The 24,094-nt window shown below is 36.6% G+C and overlaps 2 protein-coding genes across 4 annotated transcripts; both read right to left on the bottom strand.

The window, feature by feature from the left end:
• Positions 1-9,265: 9,265 nt before the first annotated feature.
• Positions 9,266-12,328, bottom strand: LOC144562354 (uncharacterized). 3 transcript variants are annotated; one of them, XM_078311569.1, is made up of 8 exons: positions 12,095-12,328; positions 11,345-11,431; positions 11,147-11,230; positions 10,935-11,075; positions 10,722-10,856; positions 10,400-10,502; positions 10,263-10,320; positions 9,266-10,149 (listed from the first exon to the last, which is right to left on the bottom strand). In XM_078311569.1, the coding sequence occupies exons 1-8, from the start codon at positions 12,189-12,191 to the stop codon at positions 9,391-9,393; spliced, it is 1,464 nt and encodes a 487-aa protein (XP_078167695.1). In that variant the 5' UTR covers positions 12,192-12,328; the 3' UTR covers positions 9,266-9,390. The 3 variants fall into 3 exon arrangements, with proteins under 3 accessions (XP_078167695.1, XP_078167697.1, XP_078167696.1); XM_078311571.1 differs by having other exon boundaries at positions 10,433-10,502; XM_078311570.1 differs by having other exon boundaries at positions 10,722-10,838.
• A 2,448-nt stretch (positions 12,329-14,776) lies between these two features.
• CLASP (CLIP-associated protein) lies at positions 14,777-23,655 on the bottom strand. Its single transcript, XM_078311617.1, has 21 exons — positions 23,173-23,655; positions 22,752-22,907; positions 22,592-22,654; positions 22,290-22,358; positions 21,754-21,919; positions 21,187-21,348; positions 20,995-21,092; positions 20,813-20,887; positions 20,664-20,732; positions 20,418-20,503; positions 20,170-20,287; positions 19,821-19,919; positions 18,638-18,995; positions 16,592-18,213; positions 16,399-16,500; positions 16,202-16,306; positions 16,045-16,119; positions 15,820-15,888; positions 15,664-15,732; positions 15,432-15,533; positions 14,777-15,207 (listed from the first exon to the last, which is right to left on the bottom strand). The coding sequence occupies exons 1-21, from the start codon at positions 23,503-23,505 to the stop codon at positions 15,049-15,051; spliced, it is 4,155 nt and encodes a 1,384-aa protein (XP_078167743.1). The 5' UTR covers positions 23,506-23,655; the 3' UTR covers positions 14,777-15,048.
• Between the last annotated feature and the right edge of the window lie 439 nt (positions 23,656-24,094).

Below are 24,094 nucleotides of genomic sequence, written 5' to 3'. Positions count from 1 at the left end.
GCGAAAGATTTACACTAAATTTTGCCATTTCAAAAGCGTTAAAGCAATTTGGTAACGTGACAAAGTTCCTTTTCGGCCAGCCATTAGGACGTGTAAAAGGGGCTCCCAGGAAAGATCGGGGTCACAAGGACCGCTTAGACTCAATCTTTCCTAGACAGATCCATCTCTTTTACGGTGTGGAAATGACAGCTCTTACTAAGGTACTTTATTGCTTCATCACATTCTTCGATGAACTTTAACGCGATCAAAAGTTTTTGAAAACGAAAATATAAAGAAAGCATAAAGAAAGCGTAAATCTAATTTAACTTTCTTAGTCGAAAAACCGAACCAAGAAAATCTCATTTCTAATCGGTTTTGGACTTGTGCTGCAAATGTAAGAATTTAAACCGATACGCGGTACATGCACCTTATTTGCATAAGTTATAACTTTAGAAAATCAATCAGCGGGAGAGCCTTGAGCTCTGATACCACTGTTGGGTTTCGAGGAACGGTTCAAACCCATTTAATTAGCTTAAGCTGCGGAAAGAGTAAAACAAAAAATTTTACATCTAACTTAAGCTACGGATTAAATGAATCAAGAAGATTCGTTTAATCCTATTTACAGATCTACTCCATAATTGATTTCCTAAATCATTAAATCTATTTACAAATTAAATAGATTAATATAACAATTTATACCTTGATTCCAAATCTCAGTTGGAATGCAGACCGAGCGAGTAGAGCCTCACCAGGGATGGAATCGACTCGCAGTATCACACGTGTGATACCTCTATTGGTTATCCACCAGGACTAACCGGAGAGCGATTTACTTCTTCTGCCAGAAATACCGTAAACCGCGGAATTCTGTAGAAACACTATTCACCGAAAAAGGGACAATTTAAATATATTTAAGAATGCAAGTTATTCTGTTTTACTAATAAAGCAAAACATGAAATACCGCAGAATCTAAAAATATATTTTTCCGAATCTCGTAATAATCGAAATCAGGGAAGAGTGGAAAAACCGATTAACGAAGTAATCAGATTAACATGTGAATTAGCAAATTTTCTCTCTACCCTCACCCCTCTATTTATAGTGTTTTGAGGAGGTTCGCAAAAGACCAAAATACCCCTCAAAACAAATCTATTTACCAAAAGCCCTTGACACCTCATCCTTTAATATGTGAAAAGACCAAAATACCCCTTCCACACCCTTCCACACTCTTCTCCATGTTTCTACACCCCTAAGGTGTCATGCAAGGTTTCATAGGTGTGAAATGACCATTTTGCCCTTGGCCCATTAAGGCATGAATAGTAAAAGGCTTTGATTTTGGGCTTTGACTTTGGGCCTTTAATTTTAATTAAGACTTTGATTATTTTGGGCATTTAAACCCATAATTCAAATCCATAATTAACAATTAAAATTCCAAATCATATATATATAATTGTCATGTACAATTATATTTCTTTTCGGTTATTGTTCGGTAACTTTTATACAACGTAACGTGTACGTTTATAAATTAACCGTTGTTTCTGCTTGTCATTCTAAATGACATTTATAATTTAATTATATCACGTATAATTAATTATAACCATCTTAATATTAATTATAATCAATTTATAATTAATCAGTAAGATTCTCCGAGTAGCTCCTATATGGTGTGACCCAATAGGATCTGTGTTATGTTGGTAAACAGAGTTAAAACTGTTTTAACTTCTGTTAGTCATGGGTGGCATCTGGCAACACATCATGACCATCCAATTACACAGATGATGCTGTACTGTACAATATCACGATCCAGTAAACAATTTACTTGTGTCAGTTCTTCGTCTCATAGCTATCAGATCAGTTTTAAGGTAGATATGTGTCATCCTTGTTAACTGTATCTTTTCTTGATCTTGAGTAGATTATCAAATATAATTACTCTTGTAATTATACCGCATGCAGATAATCTAACTCTATCAAGGGGCCCAGTGATGCTATAGCTCGTATAGAGATACGAGGGACAAGTAGTATTCTTGGCAGACTATCACTTCCTCAGCTAAGTTATACATATGGAAATGCTACCGTTATGGCTGCTTTTTACGGACAGCGTTAGATAACACTTACTCATATATATTTCTCAGTGGGAACGATAAATACCTCATACTGTAGAACTTTGACACTGAATGAAAACATAAATGACACGAACACAATTCTATTTAATGTTTCATTCGGGGTCTGTCAAATACCATGTTCCTAGAACATGTATCCATGTGATTAAAATGACATCTCGTGTCAGGTGGTTTGTAAAACTTAACCATCTTTTAATCCACATGCTAACCTTATCGCGGTAATTAGTGTTCCTGCTAATTACCTTGGTCAGTGACTTTTAAGAGTATATATTATCTATATTATGGAGTTTCACAATTTCAGTCATGAACTCGAAATGATCCATAATTTCAATAATACTCAAGGCAACAAAATGATATATAAATAAACATTCAATTCATGAACAAAGCTTTATGATTAATTTATCGTATTATTGACTTCTAGATTATTACAAACTAACAGCAACTACCTTATTTTCTTTCTATATAGAGATACTACTTGTTGGGTTTTGCGCGGTGTGCTAACCGGAACCCCTTTTAGGCTTAAGTTGCGGAATGACCGTAGAACAAAAATTTCTACGGCCAACTTAAGCTCAGGATTAAACGGGGTATGTCAGGAAACTTTCCAAGGCGGTCCACCTTCAGTATTCCTTTGGCATCAAAACCCAATTTAATCCTTTTACAGATCTACTCCATGATTGATTTCTAAAACTTTAATCTACTTACAAATTAAATAGATTAATATAACATATTTATACCTTGTTTCCAAATCACAGTTGGAATGCAGACCGAGCGAGTAGAGCCTCACCAGGGAAGGAATCGACTCGGAGTATCACACGTGTGATACCTCTATCGGTTATCCACCAGGACTAACTGGAGAGCGGTTTATTTCTTCTGCCAGAAATACCGTAAACCGCGGAATTCTGCAAAAACACTATTCACGGGGAAAAGACGAAAACCCGTAAACACGAATTTTCGGTTGCTCAGTTTCATCAATATGCAAAACTGACATACCGCTAAATTCGGTAAAACACTATTCATCGATCCCGTAAATATTCTCCACAACAACCCGCAAGATTATACGTCAACTACTAATAACTTTCTTTTCTCAACCGAAACACTATTTGGGAGAGAAACCGAGAAAGAGAGAAAATACCGATTCGTTTCTGCACGAAAAGATACATGTGAATGTGCATATGTATATATGTGAATATATCTTTCTCTCTCTACCCCTCCACCCCTATTTATAGTGTTTAGATTCGGTTGCAAAAGACCAAAATGCCCTCCAAGTTCGGCCTATTTACAAGATATGCCATTGACACCTCATCCTTTTATATGTGAAATGACCAAAATACCCCTTCCACACCCTTCCACATTCTTCTCCATGCTTCTACACATGCAAGGTGGCATAGGTGTGAAATGACCATTTTGCCCTTGTGGATAGGATTGATGACATGTCATCTGGATAGGATCAATGACGTGTCATGCGGATAAGCACGAATCTGAAAAGACCCGAATGCCCTCGGCCCGAACACAAATAATATTCGTATAATTATTCTGAACAATTATATATATATTTTTCTTTCGGTTATTTGTTTCGGTATCGATGACGTGTCATCTGGATAGGATCGATGACGTGTCATGCGGATAAGGACGAATCTGAAAAGACTCGAATGCCCTCGGCCCGAACACAAATAATATTCGTATAATTATTCTGAATAATTATATATATTTTTCTTGCGGTTGTTGTTTCGGTAATTTATACAATGTGTCCTGCACATTTATAAATTAACCGGTTAACTTTTATACAACGTGTCACACACGTTTATAAATTAACCAATGTTTTTGCTTGTTATTTTTACATAACATTTATAATTTAATTATAACACGTATAATTAATTATAACCATCTTATCATTGATCATAACCAATTTATAATCAATCAAAATAAGATTCTCCGATTAACTCCTATATGGTGTGACCCAATAGGATCTGTGTTATGTTGGTAAACAGAGTTAAAACTATTTTAACTTCTGTTAGTCATGGGTGGCATCTGGCAACACATCATGACCATCCAATTACACAGATGATGCTGTACTGTACAATATCACGATCCAGTAAACAATTTACTTGTGTCTGTTCTTCTGTCTCATAGCTATCAGATTAGTTTCAAGATAGATGTGTGTCATCCTTGCTAACTGAATCTTTTCTTGATCTTGAGCAGATTATCAAATATAATTACTCTTGTAATTATACCGCTAGCAGATAATCTAACTCTATCAAGGGGCCCAGTGATGCTATAGCTCGTATAGAGATACGAGGGACAAATAGTATTCTTGGTAAACTATCACTTCCTCAGCTAAGCTATACATATGGAAAAGCTACCGTTATGACTGCTTTTTACGGACAGCGGTGGATAACAATCACACATACATATTTCTCAGTGGGAACGATAAATACCTCATACTGTAGAACGTGACACTGAATGAAAACATAAATGACACGAACACAATTCTATTTAATGTTTCATTCGGGGTCTGTCAAATACCATGTTTCTAAAACATGTATCTATGTGATTAAAATGACATCTCGTGTCAGGTGGTTTGTAAAACTTAACCATCTTTTAATCCACATACTAACCTTATCGCAGTAATTAGTGTTCCTGCTAATTACCTTGGTCAGTGACCTTTTAAGAGTATATATCATCTATATTATGGAGTTTCACAATTTCAGTCATGAACTCGAAATGATCCATAAATTCAATAATACTCAAGGCAACAAAATGCTATATAAATAAACATTCAATTCATGAACAAAGCTTTATGATAAATTATCGTATTATTGACTTCTAGATTATTACAAACTAACACTACTATATGTTACAAACACCTTCAATTGGAGTGTTGTATAAGGGTTGCAACCACCCTCTTCTCTTGTCATATGGAGACACTACTAAAGTACTGTAAACACCTTCAATTGGAGTGTTGTATTAGGGTTGCAACTACCCTCTTCTCTTGCCATTTTGAGACAACTAGAATGCTACAAACATCTTCAATTGGAGTGTTATATTAGAGTTGCAACCACCCTCTTCTCTTGTCATTTGGAGACACTACTAGTGTGCTACAAAGGCCTTCAATTTGAGTACTGTATTAGTGTTGCAACCAACCTCTTATATTACCATTTGGAGATACAACTAGAGTGCTGCAAACATATTCACTTAGAGTATTGTATTAGTGTTGCAACCACCATTTTCTCTTACCATCTGGTGACACTCCTAGTGTGCTGCAAAGACCTTCAATTGGAATGTTGTATTAGGGTTGCAACTACTCTCTTTCTTTGTCATTTCGAGACACAACCAGAATGCTGGAAAGACCTTCGATTGAAGTGTTATATTAGGGTTGCAACGACCTTCTTTCATTTCCAATTGGAACTATTAAAGTGCTGCAAAGACCTTCAATTGGAGTGTTATATTAGTATTGCGACCACCCACTTCTCTTGTTATCTGAAGACACTACTAGTATGCTACAAAAGCCTTCATTAGAGTTGCTACCACCCTCTTCTCTTGCCATCTTGAGAACTACTAGAGTGCTGCAAAGATCTTCAATTGGAGTGTTGTATTAGGATTGCAACCACCCTCTTCTCTTGCCATATGGAGACACTACTGGTGTTCTTCAAAAACTTTCAACTAGAGTGTTGTATTGGGGTTGCAACTACCCTATTGTCTTTCCATCTGCATATATTACTTGGTACTGCAAAGACCTTCAATTAGAGTGTTGTATTGGGTTTCAACTGTTGGGCATTCATGGCACTTAAGGCAGCGAAATTTCAAAATTTTGACAATAAAGTACCAAAAGAGATAATCATGTGCGACTGAAATCAAACCAAAATCAAATTTTCAAATCAATAAACATCATACCTTTTGTTTCTTGTCTCCAAACAAGAAAGGAAGGTCCTTGAGATGCAAGGTCGGAGATCCTTCACCTCTTTGTCGATGCTAATGGTGGTTGATACCTTGCAACGGCTTGCACCAAGTTGAGACTTCAAAGTAGAAGCTCTCCACGGTATTCACCAAGAAATTAATTAGAAACCAAGTTTTCTCTTGCTAGAGAGTAATAGTTTGGTCGTTCCTTAATCCCTATCCTCCAAGAGAACTAGGTCTTGATTCTAGTATTTGAATCAAGATTTCGGCTCTCTAAGGAAGATGAGTAATGAATGGGTATGCTTCTCTAGGCAGTAGGGACCTCTTTATATAGCTTTCATGTTGTATAATTATGGGCCTCTTTAGAAGAGACCCACCAACCTAGACACGTTTCCCACTTTCTGCCATGTTCTCCACCGACTTCCATAATTAATTATGGGCCAAAATTAGCCGATTCTGGCTCAACAGCGCACTGTGCGATACCGCATGCGACATGGGCATACCGAATGCGGCATAGACCTATAGCTTATTTTATATCAAATTGTAGATCTTCTCGCAAGATTTTTGAAAAGTCATAAAACACTGAAAACAGCGCTACAGTTGATGAGATATGCCCGTTTTAAGTTCTGTTCATAGAAAAAGTGGTGGAAATACATAACTCTTTGCTGTACACAAAAACTCTTTTTTGTGGCTCACAAAGATTCTTCCATTTTAATCTTTTCCGATATTTGAATTTTATTAAACCATTTAATTAAATCCATAATATAAATTATCTCCATAATTAATTGTCTCGTGTTTAGATAGATAACTCAATTTATCAATCATGTCACACATGTCAAATTAATCAAAGTGCATTTCTAAATAATTCCTCATTGGTGTGACCCTGTGGGATCTATGTCATTTGGCAATGGAATCTGAAACTCTTTTCGATTTCATAAATTACAAGCGGCACCTAGTAATATGTATTGTAATTACCCAAAAGACACAGATGATAAGTACTTGCTATATCACGATCCCTAAAGCAACAATTGTCTCGTGTCAATTCCATGTCTCATGATATCATGAATAGATTCAAGGTAGGAATGTGTCATCCTTGCAAATCTACTCGTTTCTTGATTCCGAAATAATTCAGTAATATAATTAACTCCTTAATGATATGTGCACATACTTGTAGTATTTCATCAAGGGGCCCAATAATATCATCACTCATTTACATGAGGGACATTGGTATGCTTGATGATTATTATCTCTCCATATAAGCAATACATACTGAGGTAGAATCTATATGACTGCCAGTTATAGACAGCGTTGGATAATACCCACAAATACGCATTCTCATGTGAGAGAAACAATCATCTCATACTTTATAATTCATATACAAATAAAACATTAATGACACAAACACAATCCATATTAAATATTTTATTTTGGTCACGTCCAATCTCCTGATCTCTATCAGGTATCCATTTGATTAGATTGATAACTCTTTGTCATATGATCTGCGGAACATGATCATCATCTAATCCAAATATTAATCTTATGCCGGTAATTAATGTTCCTTGTTAATTACCAAGATTATGGACATTTTAGAGTATTTATTAAATCTTTTATAGAGTTCAACAATTCCAAGTCCTCAACCTGAATGATCTATAATTAATAAAATACTCAAAAAATAAAATGATAAACATAATCATTCAATTATATAAACAAAACTTAGAAAACAATCATTATATGATTGACTTCTATATCACAACACTAACAGCAACTACCCTAATATGTATGATTTTTTATTATATACATATCACTTCGTAAGAGAAAGGGTTGCTTCAAATGAGCTATTGGTGTGTTTTATTTTCTCAAGGAATCAACTTGCTGATCTACTAACCTAAGGAATGTCCCTACGCAGCTCCAGTTTTTACGTTTCAAGCTCAGTATAGCTTCTACTAAACCTGCACTTAAGGGGCGAGTAATAGAGCTCTAATATATTAGGGGGCGGAACTAAAAAAAATTTGATAGGGGGTGGCTGAAAAATTAAAATGTACAATTGTAGTGAGTGGTATTTAAATCCAAGACCTCTCAACTATAAAATAGAGTTTTAATCACTATGCTACAACTAAATATATGTCATTTATTGAGGGTAGCTAGATTATATAAAAAGTTAAAAAAGAAAAAGAAAATTCAACTCAATTTCTATACATATAATTAAAATTTTAAAATCATAGGGTAGCTTAGCCACCTTTAGCTATTCCTGAGATCCGAAGACTAGTCAATCTGTTGTGGGTTAAAATTTAGTCATAGTAATTATCAATAATTAACCACTTAAGGTTATTCAGAGTATGTAATATTGAACCAGTGCGTGTACTGGTAGAAGGTCTATACAAAGACTACTCAATGTAACTGCAAAATACAGATTAATTTGTGAACCAATTCTCTCTCTCCGTCTCTCTTTTACATAATCCTTTACATACCCATATTTGATTAATAAATGTGGTTACAGAAGGTTTGCAACTACATTACATGAGACATAGTTGGCTCAAAACAGTCGAGCCTGTTAAATAAACAGCAGTAAACTACTAGATTGCTGCTTATGGTGCACTGTAGTTGTCTATCGATTTCTTCAACTAGTTGGGTAACAAGGCAATATTTGGAGTCTGCAATGGAGCAATTGTAAGTATGATTAAAATTTACGATGTAAATCGGTTCACAAATAAACGACAATGAAATCTAGAAAACAAAAATTAATCACCTATATGACTAATTGCCTCATATAAGATGATGCTTAATAGTTGATGATTAATTAGAAGGATCAACAAAGTATACTACTGCAAATAATGTCGGATTTCATTATTATAAATTGATTGCTTACCAATTATCTTTTATTATCAAAATTATCGCAGTGGTTGAGAAGAAAATTTAGCAAATTCCTATTATAGAAAAATATTTAGTGTTAGTTCTTGACTGCTTGTGAATGGGAGGTTATATTCCCTGGCATTGTAGCTCAATTGTTGACTGAGTTTAGGTTGGCGTTATATTGCCTTAGAAAGTGATGTTTTAGTTTTCATCCAGTGAGAAATTTTGCTCTTTAAACTCTTTTATCTTGTAAGTTAACTTTGGTTTCAGTTAATGAAACTGGACTTCCCCCTTTTTACTCAAAAAAATTATCAAAATTATCGAAATACAATGGTCCCCTCCGATTTACAAAGCTAGCTACAGTTGTTATCATTCTCATCCCCTCACTAAATCCTTTACAAAATTCCAAATTTGTTCCAACTCCACAATATAGTCAAACCATTCAATACTATCTTCAAAAAGACAGATTTGTGTTTTCTTTCTCTTCACAATATACTAATTACATCAAACTAAAAAAACCTTCACAGACTTCAAGTTGTTAACAAAGATTACATTAAGTATCAATTAAGAAGGGATCAGAGCTATCTTTTGGATAAGCACACCAGTTTGATCTACTGAGGGAATACTGGGGATTCAGAAGGGGGAGATCAGAACCAAATTCCAAAAGACAATTCACTGAATTCTCCTTCACAAACACAAGGCTTCGCTCATTTGCCAAGCTAAAATCTGCATCTGAAATGTGAGAAAAGAGGTTTTCCCTTTCACAAACAAAAGAAGAATTTAATTCAAGTGCAGAAAGCGCTGTCCTGGGAGGCGAACCAAAAAAGACATCTCCACCAAATTCTTCAGACTTGTTATAGAAATGAGCAGAATTGCATAATGCCAGAGGCAAATGTGATTGTGCCTCTTCTTTCTCTTTCACATCCCAACTCATTGGCTCAGATTTGAGTTTCTCAACTGGACTTTGAAAACAAGCGTAGGGAACCAGGGGTTGATCTTGGACTTCACCGCCAAATGGATAACTATATGGGACCAGATCATGGCATGGCGAAGATGGTAGCAGATAACTAGTGCTAGCATGAGCATTTTGGTCATGTATAAAGCCCGTGCTAAAATCAGGATAGAGTTCTGAGTTTTCGAGTTCTTGAACTGACCAACCTAATCTAATATTGGGCTCCAGGCCCGCTTCAATAGAAGGCAGAACTGGGAGATGACTTGCATAATGGGCTGAATTTTCCAATTTGAATCTGTGCCCAGAATGGGTGTACTTCTCCATTGGTGTCTCTAAGTGTGAAATTGAGACACTTTTTTTCTGTCATATAAATGAATCATTAAATCAGACCAAAAATGCCAGAAAGAAAGATCAAATCGCAACAAATTTCCTATTCATCCCAATTTTAAATTAAAAATGAAAAACAATCTTACATTTTCCGGATGCGGCTTAATGCCTAACCTCTGAATTAGCTCTCCAATCAAATCTGACCTGAAAAAAGGTAAGTTCTCAGTTTAGGTCAATGAAATATGAGTATTACCTCAGATGTTTGAAATTGATAGCATAAAACCTTCTGAGGAAGAAATCATCAACTCCTACTGACAGTGTCTTGGATGCCAATTTGATTAGATTTCTCCTTTTGTTTGAACGCACGCTTCCTTCACATTCCGCATCTGAAGCAATGAGACAATAGAAGCTAATTCATGTCCTAATCCAAGTGCTGTGCTTGCAAGAGAGCCTTTGGCTTTTGCCAGAAAAATTACATTGTCCAAATGAGCACACAGTATTAAGAATTTGAGAATACAGAAGAACCCTGCTACATGTTTCAAATTTTCAGTACATCAAGTCCAAAGAGAAATCTGGAACAAATAACAGTGTTAAAATATTCTCACTTGAGTTTCTAGAAACCTCTGGAGATGAGAGCAATGGCTCTTGAGCTAGCGGTGTGAGCTTAAGAGCAGGATGCGTGCTCTCCTTATGAAATTTGTAAATTGGTGTTTCAAATAGTCCTACAACAATGCATGTGACTTTTGTCAATTCAACTAAAGTTTGATTACATTTGGATTATTTTAGTCAATAAGAAAAAATTACAGTCAAGAACAAACCAGAACAGCTAAGCTTTTCATTTAATTGCTCTTCATGAGGAGAAATGGAGTGGATACAATCACTAGGTGTTTCCTTCTCAACCTGGTCGGAAACAGAAATCCTTGTTTTATTGGATTCTTGTGCCTTTACTCTTTGTGGTTCTGTAAAAGAAAAAAATTACTACATCTGGATATCATATTTCTAAAGACTTGGAGATGAATATTTTTCTTACTAGATATATCATTTTGGCCAGCAGTGCCACATATTTTCTTGAAGTACATGAACTCCGATGTCTTCCCACCACCAGTTCCATGGTCTACAGAAAAAGTGATTAAATTAAAACTAGCATATATTAACTGATAGCAGGAATGATTTTCACTGTTCCTAGAAAGAGTAATTCTTAAAGAGGTGAACGAGAGTAGAAAGTTACCTCGAATAGTTCTTTTGGCATGACCAGAAAATTTATCTGGTACATCATCAAAATCTGCAAACTTGACCTTTTTGTTTGGTTTGGTTCCTGTAAAACAAACAATAGAAATAGATAAAGAAAATGCTGAGATTGTTTTTCTTTTCCCTGTAATTTAGTTGCTTGTCGTTAACAAAAAGTAAATTGCTTAATGGTTTGCACAAGAGCATAGATTTTTAATTTATCTTCTATCGATATATCAATGAAATTATTAGTTAGAAACAAAACCAAAATTTTGAGTCCAATCTGATTTTGAATCAGAAGGCCCTACTTCTCAAATCATCTCAGGCTTTTGGCAGAAGCAGATATTAAAAAAAAACACAGGTAATTATGGTTATTTGTTGAAAAGCATGGATAATTCTAGTACTTTTTTCTTGGAGTAAAGTGCTTTTTGGTCCTTTGAAAAAAAAAATAATAAAAACAGACAGTGACCTCAAAGTAATAACCTGGTTTAGTAAGAATGCTAGGTGCTAGCCATGGTCTGTTTCGGAAATATCCAAGTTATGGGGGATATATAGGAAAAAAACTGTGTTTTCTTTCCCAAAAAAACCCTAAAAATGTAGCTTCAGTTAAATATTTCAAAATGGCATTTCGAGAAATACGCATTTGCGAAACAGTGCGTGACAGATAGGAGATAACCGCCTATCGCGCTACGCGTGCAACAGAGAAAGAGCAGAGGGGTGCGATCAAGAAAAGAAATAGACAGAGATTGACCTGAGGAGGAGTTGAAGCGAGATGTGAATTTGGAGCTGACATGAGATGATCGGCGCGAGCGCGGGAAGGAAGAAGATCCAGGGATCGACCGCTCCATGGCCAGATCGGCCCCAGCGCGCAAAATACCTCTCCTCTTGTGCTTTTTGGGCCTAATACTAAAATGTAAAAAACAATTGTACTTGTTCTTCCAGCGTTCTCCCTTTTTCTTTCTCTGGACTCTTCAGGCCTGTAAACACACAAATTAAAAACTTTTTCTTTGCTTTTTTGGTCTTGAGTATCTCCTAATAAGATAACCGACCATGTTCACGTATCCCCCTCAAAAACTTTGAAATTACGTATTTCCCCCTCTAAAATTTATAATATCATATTTACCCCTCTAAATCTTAGAAACTCACAAATTTACCCAATTAGTTGTTTTTTCTATTAAAAATTATTTAAAATTTATGAAATTTCCATTCTACCCTCATAATTAAATAATGCAACCAGTCAAATCTAGTTGTTTCCCAAATTCTAAATCGGAACTTTATCCCCTCTTCCTTTACCCATGTCCCCTATCTCAACCCAGTCAATAAACATGGCTTCTAAACTCCTCGTCAGTTATGCACTTGATGCTTCTCCAACTCTAGCCCATTCTTTCTCTCCTGCAGTTCAACAAACACCGTCAACATGTTTCTCGCACTCACAAAGTTGTCATCTGGTGCATCTCATATGCAAAATCAGGCAAACCAGGTTATGCTGGCGGAATTCGCATCCTCTGAGATATGTCATATTTTGCATGACTTTTTGGAAAATCTCAATGGTTCAAATACGTTCTGCACGAATCTCAAAGCTCAAATAATACTGGCCCCTACACTATCCCCGAATAGGCACCGGACACGTCAGTCATGCAAAATATGAGATATCTCAGAGGATACGCACTCATGCTGGCGGGCTCAATTTTTCTATCAGAAAGTGGGACCCATTTAATGACTATTAAGTATTAACGATTTAAAAATTTGAACAATTAGATTTTCACAACGAACTGAGCTCGACCTCTGTACCAGTCTCAATGTCACTGAGCTCTCTCTTAATCACCTCTCAAGACCATTACTGCATACTTTATATCTAGCCTTTCGAAAAAATTTAGCTGATCAAGAGAAAAGACTGAATAATGAAACTAAATCATTAATGTTTTTGTTTGATCAATTAAGCAAACCTTCTATCCTTAATATGATTGGAAAAACTTGATTTGACTTAATCCTTCAAACATCACATATGCCGTAGAATCACTAACTAGAACTTATAAACGAAGGGCATAGTGGGGTAGATGCGTTGCATTCTAATAGAAACCGAGATGGTTCAGCAACCTTAAGAAAACTCCCTTTGCACCTCTTGTAGTGGATGCAGAAGAGACTGACTTAGACGGGTTTATGAAGGTAGCAGTACTCTTTTCTATGCCCTGCCTTGGCTATTAGATAAGGAGAAAGACAGTTTCCTTTAAATATGATTAGAGTAATTAGTACCACATACTCCTTAAAAATCTCATGAAACAAACAATAATAATTGAAAGGTTTTGATCCAGCTACTATCCAACCGTCAGTTATAGGTTCCATTAACCTTTGCTTTTGAACACATACATATGCAACTTTTGCCAGTTTATTCAACATAGATGCAAATGCAAATTTTATTCTAGTTTCAGGAATATCAAGTTGATCAGGGATCAGTTAGAGATATTTTTCAAAGGAGGTAAAATTTGAATTAACAAGAGTCGTTCGATTGCGACCCACCAATCTTTCCTCTGCTCCTGAAGTTTAATTAAAACCTTAGTTTTGTTCTAATCAAAAAAAAAAAAAACCTTAGTTTTGTTATTCATTTCATTTCTAGTTTCCACGCCTTAGACAGACACAGATAGATGGAGAGAGGGTATACATAAAGGGTAAAATAGGTACTCCAGACATTTAAAATGAGTTTAAATAGAAAAAACATTAAAATGGGTATATTTGTGAGTTTTTGAAGTTAAGAAGGGTATGATATTATAAATTTTAGAGGGGGAAATACGTAATTTCCAAATTTTTGAGGGGTATACATGAAATTCCCCCTAAAGTGAAACTCATAGCCGGATCAAAATCAATTTGGTACCAATTTAGAATATAAGATGTTTGCTGTGAGATCTGTGCTATATTAAAAACGGACGACTTAGATCTCATTCTACACGGTTTGGTATTGCACTGGATCTGAATTCCAGTGGCCAAGGGCACAAGTACGTGAGTGCGTATCCTCTGAGATATCTCACATTTTGCTTGACTGACGTGTCCGGTTTCTATTCGTGGATAGCGCAGAGGCAGTATTATTTACGCATTGCAATGCGTGCAGAACGTTTGAACGGTTGAGATTTCCCAAAGGATGCGAATTGCAAGTGCATGCGATGTGTACAGTTCCTATTCGGGGATAGCGCAGGGGGCAGTATTATTTGAGCTTTGAGAATTGAGATTCATACAGAACGTATTTGAACGGTTGAGATTTTTCCAAAAAGTCACGATAGAATGTTCCAAGGGCACAACCTTAGTTCATTATATAAAAATTGTAAATAACATTTTGATGAAAATACTCTGGACGATTGTTGCATTCCTGTAGATTTACCTTTTGCCAATGAAGATAGTACACACTAAATGATACAGCAAAATTTAAAACTTCAAACGTATACACACAAAAACAGCTTGATTTCCCTAAACTAGTAAACGACAGATAGGTAGAGACAGAGAGATCTTGTACTCGTTTTGTACATTCTGCGCCTAACCTAAAACTAAAGAAACCAAATCCTCACTCTAAAAAAAATTCCAAATCTCATTGAAGTTCTAGTACAAAGCTCTCACTCTATACAAATACACAAATGAATCAAACCTCTCAAAATGCAAGCACCAATCATACAAGCAAGTGTCAATATATAACATGCTAATGAACAAAAAATGCACTCATCAATTAGAGGAATCAACTGATGCACCTGACCGAGCCTGAGAGATCCTGTTTGCATAAATAGTTACTAGTCGCAATTGCGTGCTACTTAGCCCCTCCAAATAAGGCAAAAAGGACTTTCCGAGCATGATATAGATGTCCACCAGGCAAAATACCACAGTCTAAAGAGACAAACACAGTTTATATGTTAGATTTATAAATAAAATATAGGAGTCCAAACAACAGTTTGGAATCAATTATCTTGATTCTTATTAGTTCATAATGCCAACCTTTTTTTGTCACCTATTTTATTGTTTAGATGAGGATCTAGCAGTGATAATTTTTAAAAGAGGTATGGATTTGGCTTGGTGCTCTGGGAGTCTATACTGATACCATATCAACATACCTTGCGTACATCAGGGCTTTGGTTACCAAAAGCATCAAAAAGTGCTGGTAAAAAGGTAGGTAATTGTGTCATTACTTCTTCCTGTGACAGCCTCCCCACAATCTACAATAAAGAACATAAGTCCTGATGTTAAGTTCTGTAATCCCTTAGGGAGTAGGTGGATTATGACTTCATTTTGAGGCATTTGAGTTAAAGCAGTGCAGAAATAAAATAATATCTGAAAATGAGATACCTTTGTCAAACAGTTGATACATACTACCAAGGTTTTCTCATCTTCACTAACCAACAATGGCACAACCACCTGCAAACACGTTACACCCTGCCTTTAAGAAGCAAAGAAGATAAGAACTTAAAATATATTTTTATTCCCAATTTGAATAGCACATACCCCAAGACATCTAGACGGGTCATATTGCGTTAACAAGACGTTTAGGCATTTGTGTGCTTCATCTGAAACCTGTAGCACAAAAGGTAAATTATGAAAACTTGAGTTTAAAAATTTCAAGGACCTGCAACACATCAAGATATGAATACCGTGTTTAGAAAAATTCACAAACATATTAGGTGTCCATCTGACACCTTTTCATTTCAAGAAGCAGATAAAGAAGCGTACCTTGGAAACAGCGTCCTTGGTGACATGAATCAGCTTTTCAAATACAATCTCAATTGAATCTTCCATTACACTTTTCTGAAAAGCAAAGTAACATCTCTCAATGAAACCTTTCATACGACTATAAGTTCCAAGCAAACACAAATGTTAAAAGTATAACCTGATTGTTAAGCATTTCAAGCATTAGAGATAGTACAAGCTCTCTCACAGATGCCTCGGGATCATCCAATACCTCAAGCACAGCAGTCAAAATTTGATTGAAGTACTGAGACATTAATACATATTTATATTAGAAAATATCAGAAGAGAAATTATGATCACAATGCAGAGGTAAAGTAGTTATATTAACATGCAAACCTTTGTCCATATAGAGGCATCATTATCACTCGAGACTTTCACCAACTGTTGCAATGCTTCCCTTTTCTCCGAGCTCGTACTTACTTCATTTGCAATGCTTATCTGGAGATGGAGAGAGAAAGGGGGGCATGAGTATGACAGAAAAACCAAAAGGAAAAATAACAAATTAGAAAGAAAGAATTTGCTCATGTACCCGGTGGAGAAGTTGAGGTATGCTAGGCCCATTATCCGCAATTGGGCTGTTCTTAACAGTACCAACCTTCTCTGGCAAGGTGCTCGCCTCTTGTACTGCTTCACCAACTCTACCATAGCTAGTACCAGTCTTAATATCTGACAAACCCAACCTACTCAAATCCAACCTTGGTGTAGAAATCGAGCTCTCTATGTCTATATTCCTCTCTGGCTTATCAAAATCATTGCTTGCCCATGCACCGACAGTATCAATACCATCAAGGCTTAGTTGGGTCTGTTCTTGCATGGAACTTGATTTGCGTGCGGAATCACCCGCATCAAGTGAGTTTCCTGAGTACCGACCAAATTGATATCCCTTTTTCGAGCTGAAAGCAAACCCTTCTTCTGAAGAGTTGCCAAAATTCAAATCAGACTGGTCATATGACTTGGGTCGTTGCCTCTCTTTCTTGCTCTGGAGAAAATTCACCAAGTCAACTTCAATTCGAGGTGTGTATTGCTTTAAAGCCCTTCTAAGGGAATTCTGTTCTTCAACTGACAAACTCAGAATAAAGTTCAACACTGCTACTGAATCAAAGTGGGAATAAACTGCAATAATCCCAGAAATAGATGCTTCCTTCAATTTTGAATTTTTGTCATTCACCAGTGGTGCCAGCTTCGCGAGCCAAAGTTTTAAAAATCCGCCGTTGCTATATGCACCTTCTGGGTCAACCACGTGTTTATTAAATGACTTGTTTGCAAACTCAATTACAGCAAGTTTGGCCTTAGGAGACCTCTGTTCGTCTAGAGACCGCAAAAGGGCCGGCAACATTGTATCAGTATTGTAAGTTTTACCAACTATATCTAAAGTAGTTATGCAAGGCTGTCTGACAAGCTCTTTGGGATCGATAAGCCTTGAAAATACATGCGGTAAAATTCTCTCAATGTAACTCTCAAAGGGTTTTTTACAGGCCGGTATAATCTCGGCTAGAGTTGACAAGGCAGCTTGTGCAACTTTGTGGTGTGGGTCATCTAGATAGCGAAAGAACAATTTCATAACCTTTTCGAAATTTTGGGTTATTTCTTGTACACCCCTTGGTCCTTGTTGAACCAAACCCCTGAGATAATTAAAAGCTGACACGCGTGCAACCCAGTCAGAATTTGGGCTAAGTCCCTCGCTAAGTGCATCAGTTAAAGAAGCTGGGGTACTATCAGTCATTTCACTAGGTGAGACCTGACCATCATCAAACATCTGACGGCTGACTGATGTAGCCCTCTGTGTTGATTGTTTGCGCAACAGAGGCCTCTGAAAATTAGGCACGTAGCTACCTGAGTGTGAATCCCTGTACAAGGCCATGTTATCCAAATAGTGCCTGTCCATGTCTATGTGCCGCTCAGTTTGTCTTTTAGTATAAGAATGAGATAGATCAGGTTGATGAGCACCATAATAGGCTGATCTAGGGTTGCTTCTGGAGGTCTGAATCTGAGGTGTCATGTTTTCTGGAAGGTATGAACCACCATTTCGGAAAGTGCTACTGTTACCAATTTTTGATACAGTGGGCAGGGTTGAGTCAACCAGTGAATTGTGTAGAGAGAGGCGGTTTGACGCTTGTGCAGGTGGGTCCCGAGAGGAGGGAACATCAACACCTGCAAAGCAATGTAAGAGAATAAGGTGCTGCTTTCTCAATTAGACTTTTCTAGAACTTCAAAAAGGTGAAAATGATCAGCAAAGACTGAAATGTTGACAATTATCTTTAAAATTTGACCACACTTTTTTTTTGCTATTTTCTTAAACTGAGAATTGTGAGTTGGGTTAAACTTGGAGAGGCTATAATCAAGAACTACACATCATATTTCAATGCAATAAAGCATGCCAACCAGATCAGGCACTGTCTGGCACTTACATAACTGTACCAGCACATATTAAGTTGAATTGTAAAACCAATTTATGAGCAAATCTTAGTTCATAATGAATTGGGACCATTCAAATCAGAAGATCCAGTATCAATGTGCAGTGCATCTTGGTACCAACTGGTATACAGTGAGCAAATGAAAAGTTTTAAAGAAATACCAAGGTCTAAGCTTGACGACCGTGCAACTGAGAAATTTCTATCAGAGACGCCTTTCAACAAACTCTCAATAGCTGACACCTTCTGCTTGCTCGAACTGAGAACACTCTCCAAGCTCCTCTCAGCAGTTTTGTTAGGCTTTACCTGAGAGAGAAGACTTGTAGAGGAGAGAGAGGGCTCAGAAGAGATGGTTGAGGCACTCTTATCCATAGCTACTATGGCCGAGGTGCCATACCCAGGGATAACATTGGGGCCTGAAGAGGCGTGGGAGGTGCGAGAGAGAGGTATGGACCCACCTCTGTCACGAAGAGCGGGTGAAGCGTACCTCTTGTGCATTCCACCGTCTTCTTCATTAAGCAGCTGCATTTCATATAAAAAAACATTAGTGATAAGAATGTGCATGATATTCCATCTTTTGTGTTCTTTTGATGTACACAAGTATCAGTGAAGAAACTTGTTAGTACTGTATGCTAACTTCTGTTTCTTTCTCAAGGCAGTTATTTTAATTTCAAGAAACAATATATAAGATTATACGAGATGCTTTTATCCAACATTATCTCAACAGGAAAGGCAAAAGGATTAGGGATCTGCACAAGTATCAGGGAAGAAACTTTGTTCAAGAACACAAAATAAACAGTACTAAGGCAGCCATATTAGTTTCCATGAAAATAAAATGAAAGGAGGGTTCAAATGCCTCCATTATTGCCTTCATATTTTGAATTCTTAATAATAAAACTTCTAAAACTCAGATACTAGATAAAATTGTTGGATGTGATCCATATTACTCTATGTGCACTTAAAAACTTATGATATGTCACATTGTTTCAACATGAATTGATAATTTGAAAAATCAACGTCCAGAAATTGTCCAGTACATTTTTCATACTCTTGATGCCAATAACAAAGTCAATATATCATAATTTTTAAGTATGCATAGAGAAATGCTATAGATCACATCTAAAGGTTTTATTTTAATATTTGAGTTTTAGATTTTGAATTATTAAAACAAAAGTGGAGGCATGATGGAGGCACCAAAAGTGGAGACATTTGAACCGCCTTTTATAAAAGACAATAAGAATGCTCTTTTATCCAAAATTATCTCAATAGGAGAGACCACAGTATTATACAAGGAAATAATTTCGCTTGAAGAAGAAGATGCAATCATTCAATAAGATAATATCATACCCTCTGTATGGATGGATCGAAAGACATGAAGAGACGGCGTGACCTTTCGGGCCATGTCTTAGAAAACATGCGGTAACAAGTTCTGGCAGTCGATCTCACCTGCAAAGGTCTCTAATTTATTAGCCATTGACAGAGGAAAAAAAAATGCAATCAGGCCACAAATTGGAAATAAACTACAATTGGAAAGGCCGTGATGCCATGTGACACATAACAAGACCGAGATTGGAGGAGTATCTCCAATAAAAAAAATACTACTGATAATTCAATCTTTGTCAACTGGTTGCCCAACAGATGCGGGTGTGGTGAGCACAAACACACAAATAAAACATATAAAAGTAGGACTGCTCACCTCACTCATAGCATCGGCAACACAGCATCTAATGAGATCTTCATATATATCAGCTGCGCGTTGTATCTCTGGGGCATCAGCCCAATACTCTAGTACTTGAAGCGCATATTCACAGCACCTGACTTGTAAAAATTGTAAGTCATTTTTTTTATTGCAATTGTTATTCTTTCAGGGACAAATGATCCATTTTAAAATATGATTATTTTAAAACCACAACAGAAAAAAATATATAGATAAATATAACATACCTAGCACGAAGAATTGCACTTCTATCGTTTTTAGCTGTGTCAGCAATCTTTGGAAGCACACGTGCTACCTTGCAATTCCTTAGTATCTAGTAGAAATGGCAGAAAGATTAATATGCAAAATACTAGTATGTAGGTAAATACAATCTCAGGCAAGAGTATAAAAGGTAAGATGTGGGAAACACAAGGTGCAAGTAAATACAAAAACCTAAAGACCTTACTACATCATGTGGAAAAAGTTATACTTACAGTTTTAATACAGTTGTCAGAGGATTCAGCAATGACAAGAACAGTTATCACAACAAGCTTAAATAGTACCTGAGAATCAAATATTTGTAAGTTAACAAACTATCGACTTTAAATTAACCAGCAAAAAATTTGAGGTTTAAGATTATTACTGGGATAAATATCTCAGCACAGGCTTCAAAATCACCAAGGAGTTCCTTGGATAACACATTTAGCAAATGGCATGCCTGAAAAAAAGCAAATTACATAATTGCTAAATAACAGCACAGACAAATAGCATACAAACGATATAAAGGTTATTAAGCTATTAGTGTACAAGGATAATCAAAAGTACCTGTTTTACAATAGTAGACCTCCGATCTGACAATTGAGTGCATAGAGGTTGGATTAGTTGCTTCAAGAGACCATGAAATGATGGATGATCTATAGCACCTGGCAGAAAATTCTGAATTTCAATATTAACGAGGAAAACTCACAAAATAAATGATACATAGAGTTCAACAAAATTCTTTCATGGACAACAAACCTCCATAGATCAATGCTTCAATTCTTTGCATGGCAGCTATTCGAACCGACCAATCTTTTTCTGGTACAAGAGTCGCTGCGATTTTCTCAAATTCTCTAATCAATTCTTTTTCAGAATGTACCTTTATTGGATCAACTGGCCTTTCTACAATATCTCCATCTCCTATATTTTGTCAAAAAAAAGGTTTGAGTTTACCATGCAAGTAATACTACCTGCTCTCAATCTTAATATGGAGATTTTACTTTTATACTCACTAAGCTTTTTACAAGAGAGATTTACATACTATAAAGTCATCATGTTTTTTGGATAAAAATGAAGTCATCATGTTGCCTGGATACTAACAGCAAAAGCTTGTAGAAGCTTACAAACTAGAACAAATAAGATCAGAAAAAGCAGCATGCTTCCAGCAATAGACTACTATTATGCTTGATTACAGTCTAAAAGTCATGGACCAAATTAATTAAAACCACATAAAGTACTTCCATTGAAGATGCTAGGAAAATTACAAAAAATAAATCAAACATGGCTGTCATTAAGTTTTGTTTTAAGATTAATTAAGAAACTTGCCAGAAAACAGGGAACTCTCTCTAGGTGTGCTCTTGGTCCTTGGGCTGCTTCTTTTAGGGTTTGAATTAAATGACTTGACCTCTGAATGGACATAGTGACCAGCAGTGCCATCAGACTGATGAGCTTTTGGTTCTACCTTCTCAACTCTTGCATTTATTTCTTTCAACTGCAATTACACGGCAAATATTCTTAGTTGGCCAAATGACGATGTAATAATGCCTGATTAAAAAAAATGAAAGAAAAGACCAAGCAACAACACACCTACTCATTTTATCTCATAGAGGCACCCCAATGAACCAGCCAAAGTTTAAAAAACCCTGATTAAGCTACTTTTAGTAAACTTTGTAGTAGGTAGTTAAAACTGGTGGCATGACTAACATAACCTAGCTGAAACAGGATTGTAGTAACTGGTAGGGTTACAACTTTACTGACCAAGTATAAGCCCAGCCTTGAACTCGTTTACGATGTTCAAATCTTATGGTCAAAATTCATCAATAAAGATGATACCCGGAAAGATAAAGCATTAAGTATGATACCATGAATGATGGGATATTATGCCGCTGCAGCTCTTCGTGAAACTGAGATCCCATGTGCCTATAAATCTCCTGAAAATACAAATATAGTAACACAAAAGTCATTCCAATTTAAATGTATAAAGGTTCATAGAAACACCAATTACATAAATAATTTAAAAAAATAACATAAAGTGAACTTTAGCTGTTCTGTCACAGTTCTGCCAGTACGTAATGAACAGGAGTGGTGTTATGGTACCTTCATTATAAGGTTGTTCATGGGCAATTGACCTAGGGTTTCAGTTTAAACAAATAAAAATACCAACCTCAATGCATGACATGGCTGCTTCTCTCACAGTTTGATTGGGATCATTCAACAAATGCAATACCTGAAAAGCACAGATTATTCACAGATTATTGTAATAACAAAGGCCCTTTAAAATCCTAGCTCGATTATATCCAAATCAACCGAGGTTTGCCACTTACATTAGGAAGCAAAGCGCGTAAAAGAGGGAGCTCAGTTGAAGCAAACAGACCCACAGCAGCTGCAACTGTTCTCACAAACTCTTCTCTTACTCTCCAGCTTTTATTTGTCCAGGCAAAACTACCAGCTCTCTCCACAATAATTGTGGGTGAAGAAACCTATTTATAGACATTGTTTTGGTGCGACGGGAATAAAAAATGAGAGTTCCAAAATAAAAGACTGCAATGCAAACTATATTTTAAATCTAATTACAATTTCCTTGCTGTAAATTGTGATACTCTCTCAGAATAGAAATAGCTCATTAAAGTAAATCAATTCATTTTCCATTGCAAAAAATAAGTAGACTTCCCAAAACTGTCTCTCACTTTCCCTCAATTTCTCACTTTCTCTACAATGTAGCTTTATAATTTGGACATGCCTTACCTCCATGAGAGTCACCAGCAGTTGGCGTGCGGCATCCCTGACAGGCTGTTTGCCATCTCCAAGCCGGTCCACAGTCGCTGGTACAAGAGAATTTAAATGGATCTTGAAATGCTCTCCAGCAAGTACAGCTGCGGCCGACAACGCCTGAAGCCCTCCTTGCGCCACTCTGAAATTCCCATCCTTCAACAGATCTAGACAGCAATCAACCAGGGATGCTGTTTCGGACGAAGTCAAGGGCCTACTGGATTTCTCCAGTGCCTCGTGTAGTCGCTCTACCCCGGCCATGCGAGCCTTGGTGTCTTTGCCTCGCGCCATCTCCAGTGCCTCCTCCATTGCTGGATGGAGGTTAGGTCGGTGGTTCTGTGGCTAGGGTTTTTGCGGGATTGGCCGGAGATCGGTGGAAAGGATTGGATCTGGTTCGGTGAGGGGGGGGAGGAGAGAGAGTGGGAGTGGGGAAGAGAGGAAACAAAAGTAAAAAGTTAGGTTGGGAGAGATGAGAGGGAAAAGGGAAAAGATTACAATCTCTGTAACGATTTTATACAACTTATGTGTGCCGAATGTGCTTTTCAGAGAACAGGACGGGTAAATATATTGACAGAATTCATTTTGCTTCATCCAGCGCACCAATTATATATTTTTCATGCTATCTATTGGTTTTGCGCTACGTTAATTCAATACAGCTCTATTAATACCTTTACCCGCAGAAAGACCCCATCTAGTTAAAAGACGCCGATGACTTGCTTCATATGAAGTTTTACAAATGCTGGAACAGAGAACTTATATTTACGAGGGAAAAGGTTAATGGATTATTTATTAAAACCAGAAACTTAAAATAATTTACGATGGCACCACTAAATGTAATTGACAGCGCGGTTTAGACATGGAAAGTTTTACCATATTGCAATTTGCAAAAACAAACCTT

This window comes from Carex rostrata, chromosome 11 (assembly GCF_964058835.1).
Source record: "Carex rostrata chromosome 11, lpCarRost1.2, whole genome shotgun sequence".
Lineage (NCBI taxonomy): Eukaryota > Viridiplantae > Streptophyta > Magnoliopsida > Poales > Cyperaceae > Carex > Carex rostrata.
Note: the sequence above shows the minus strand (reverse complement) of the source record. Positions and strands in the feature narration are given on the sequence as shown.

Coding starts and splice junctions, on each gene's coding strand:
- LOC144562354 (XM_078311569.1), bottom strand. CDS start 12,191: ATGGAGCGGTCGATCCCTGGATCTTCTTCCTTCCCGCGCTCGCGCCGA. Junction 11,076..11,146: donor TGGCCAAAATGATATATCTA/GTAAGAAAAATA, acceptor TTTCTTTTACAG/AACCACAAAGAGTAAAGGCA. Junction 10,857..10,934: donor TGAAAAGCTTAGCTGTTCTG/GTTTGTTCTTGA, acceptor AATTGACAAAAG/TCACATGCATTGTTGTAGGA.
- CLASP (XM_078311617.1), bottom strand. CDS start 23,505: ATGGAGGAGGCACTGGAGATGGCGCGAGGCAAAGACACCAAGGCTCGC. Junction 20,504..20,663: donor CTGACAACTGTATTAAAACT/GTAAGTATAACT, acceptor CATTTCTACTAG/ATACTAAGGAATTGCAAGGT. Junction 18,996..19,820: donor TCGATCCATCCATACAGAGG/GTATGATATTAT, acceptor TATGAAATGCAG/CTGCTTAATGAAGAAGACGG.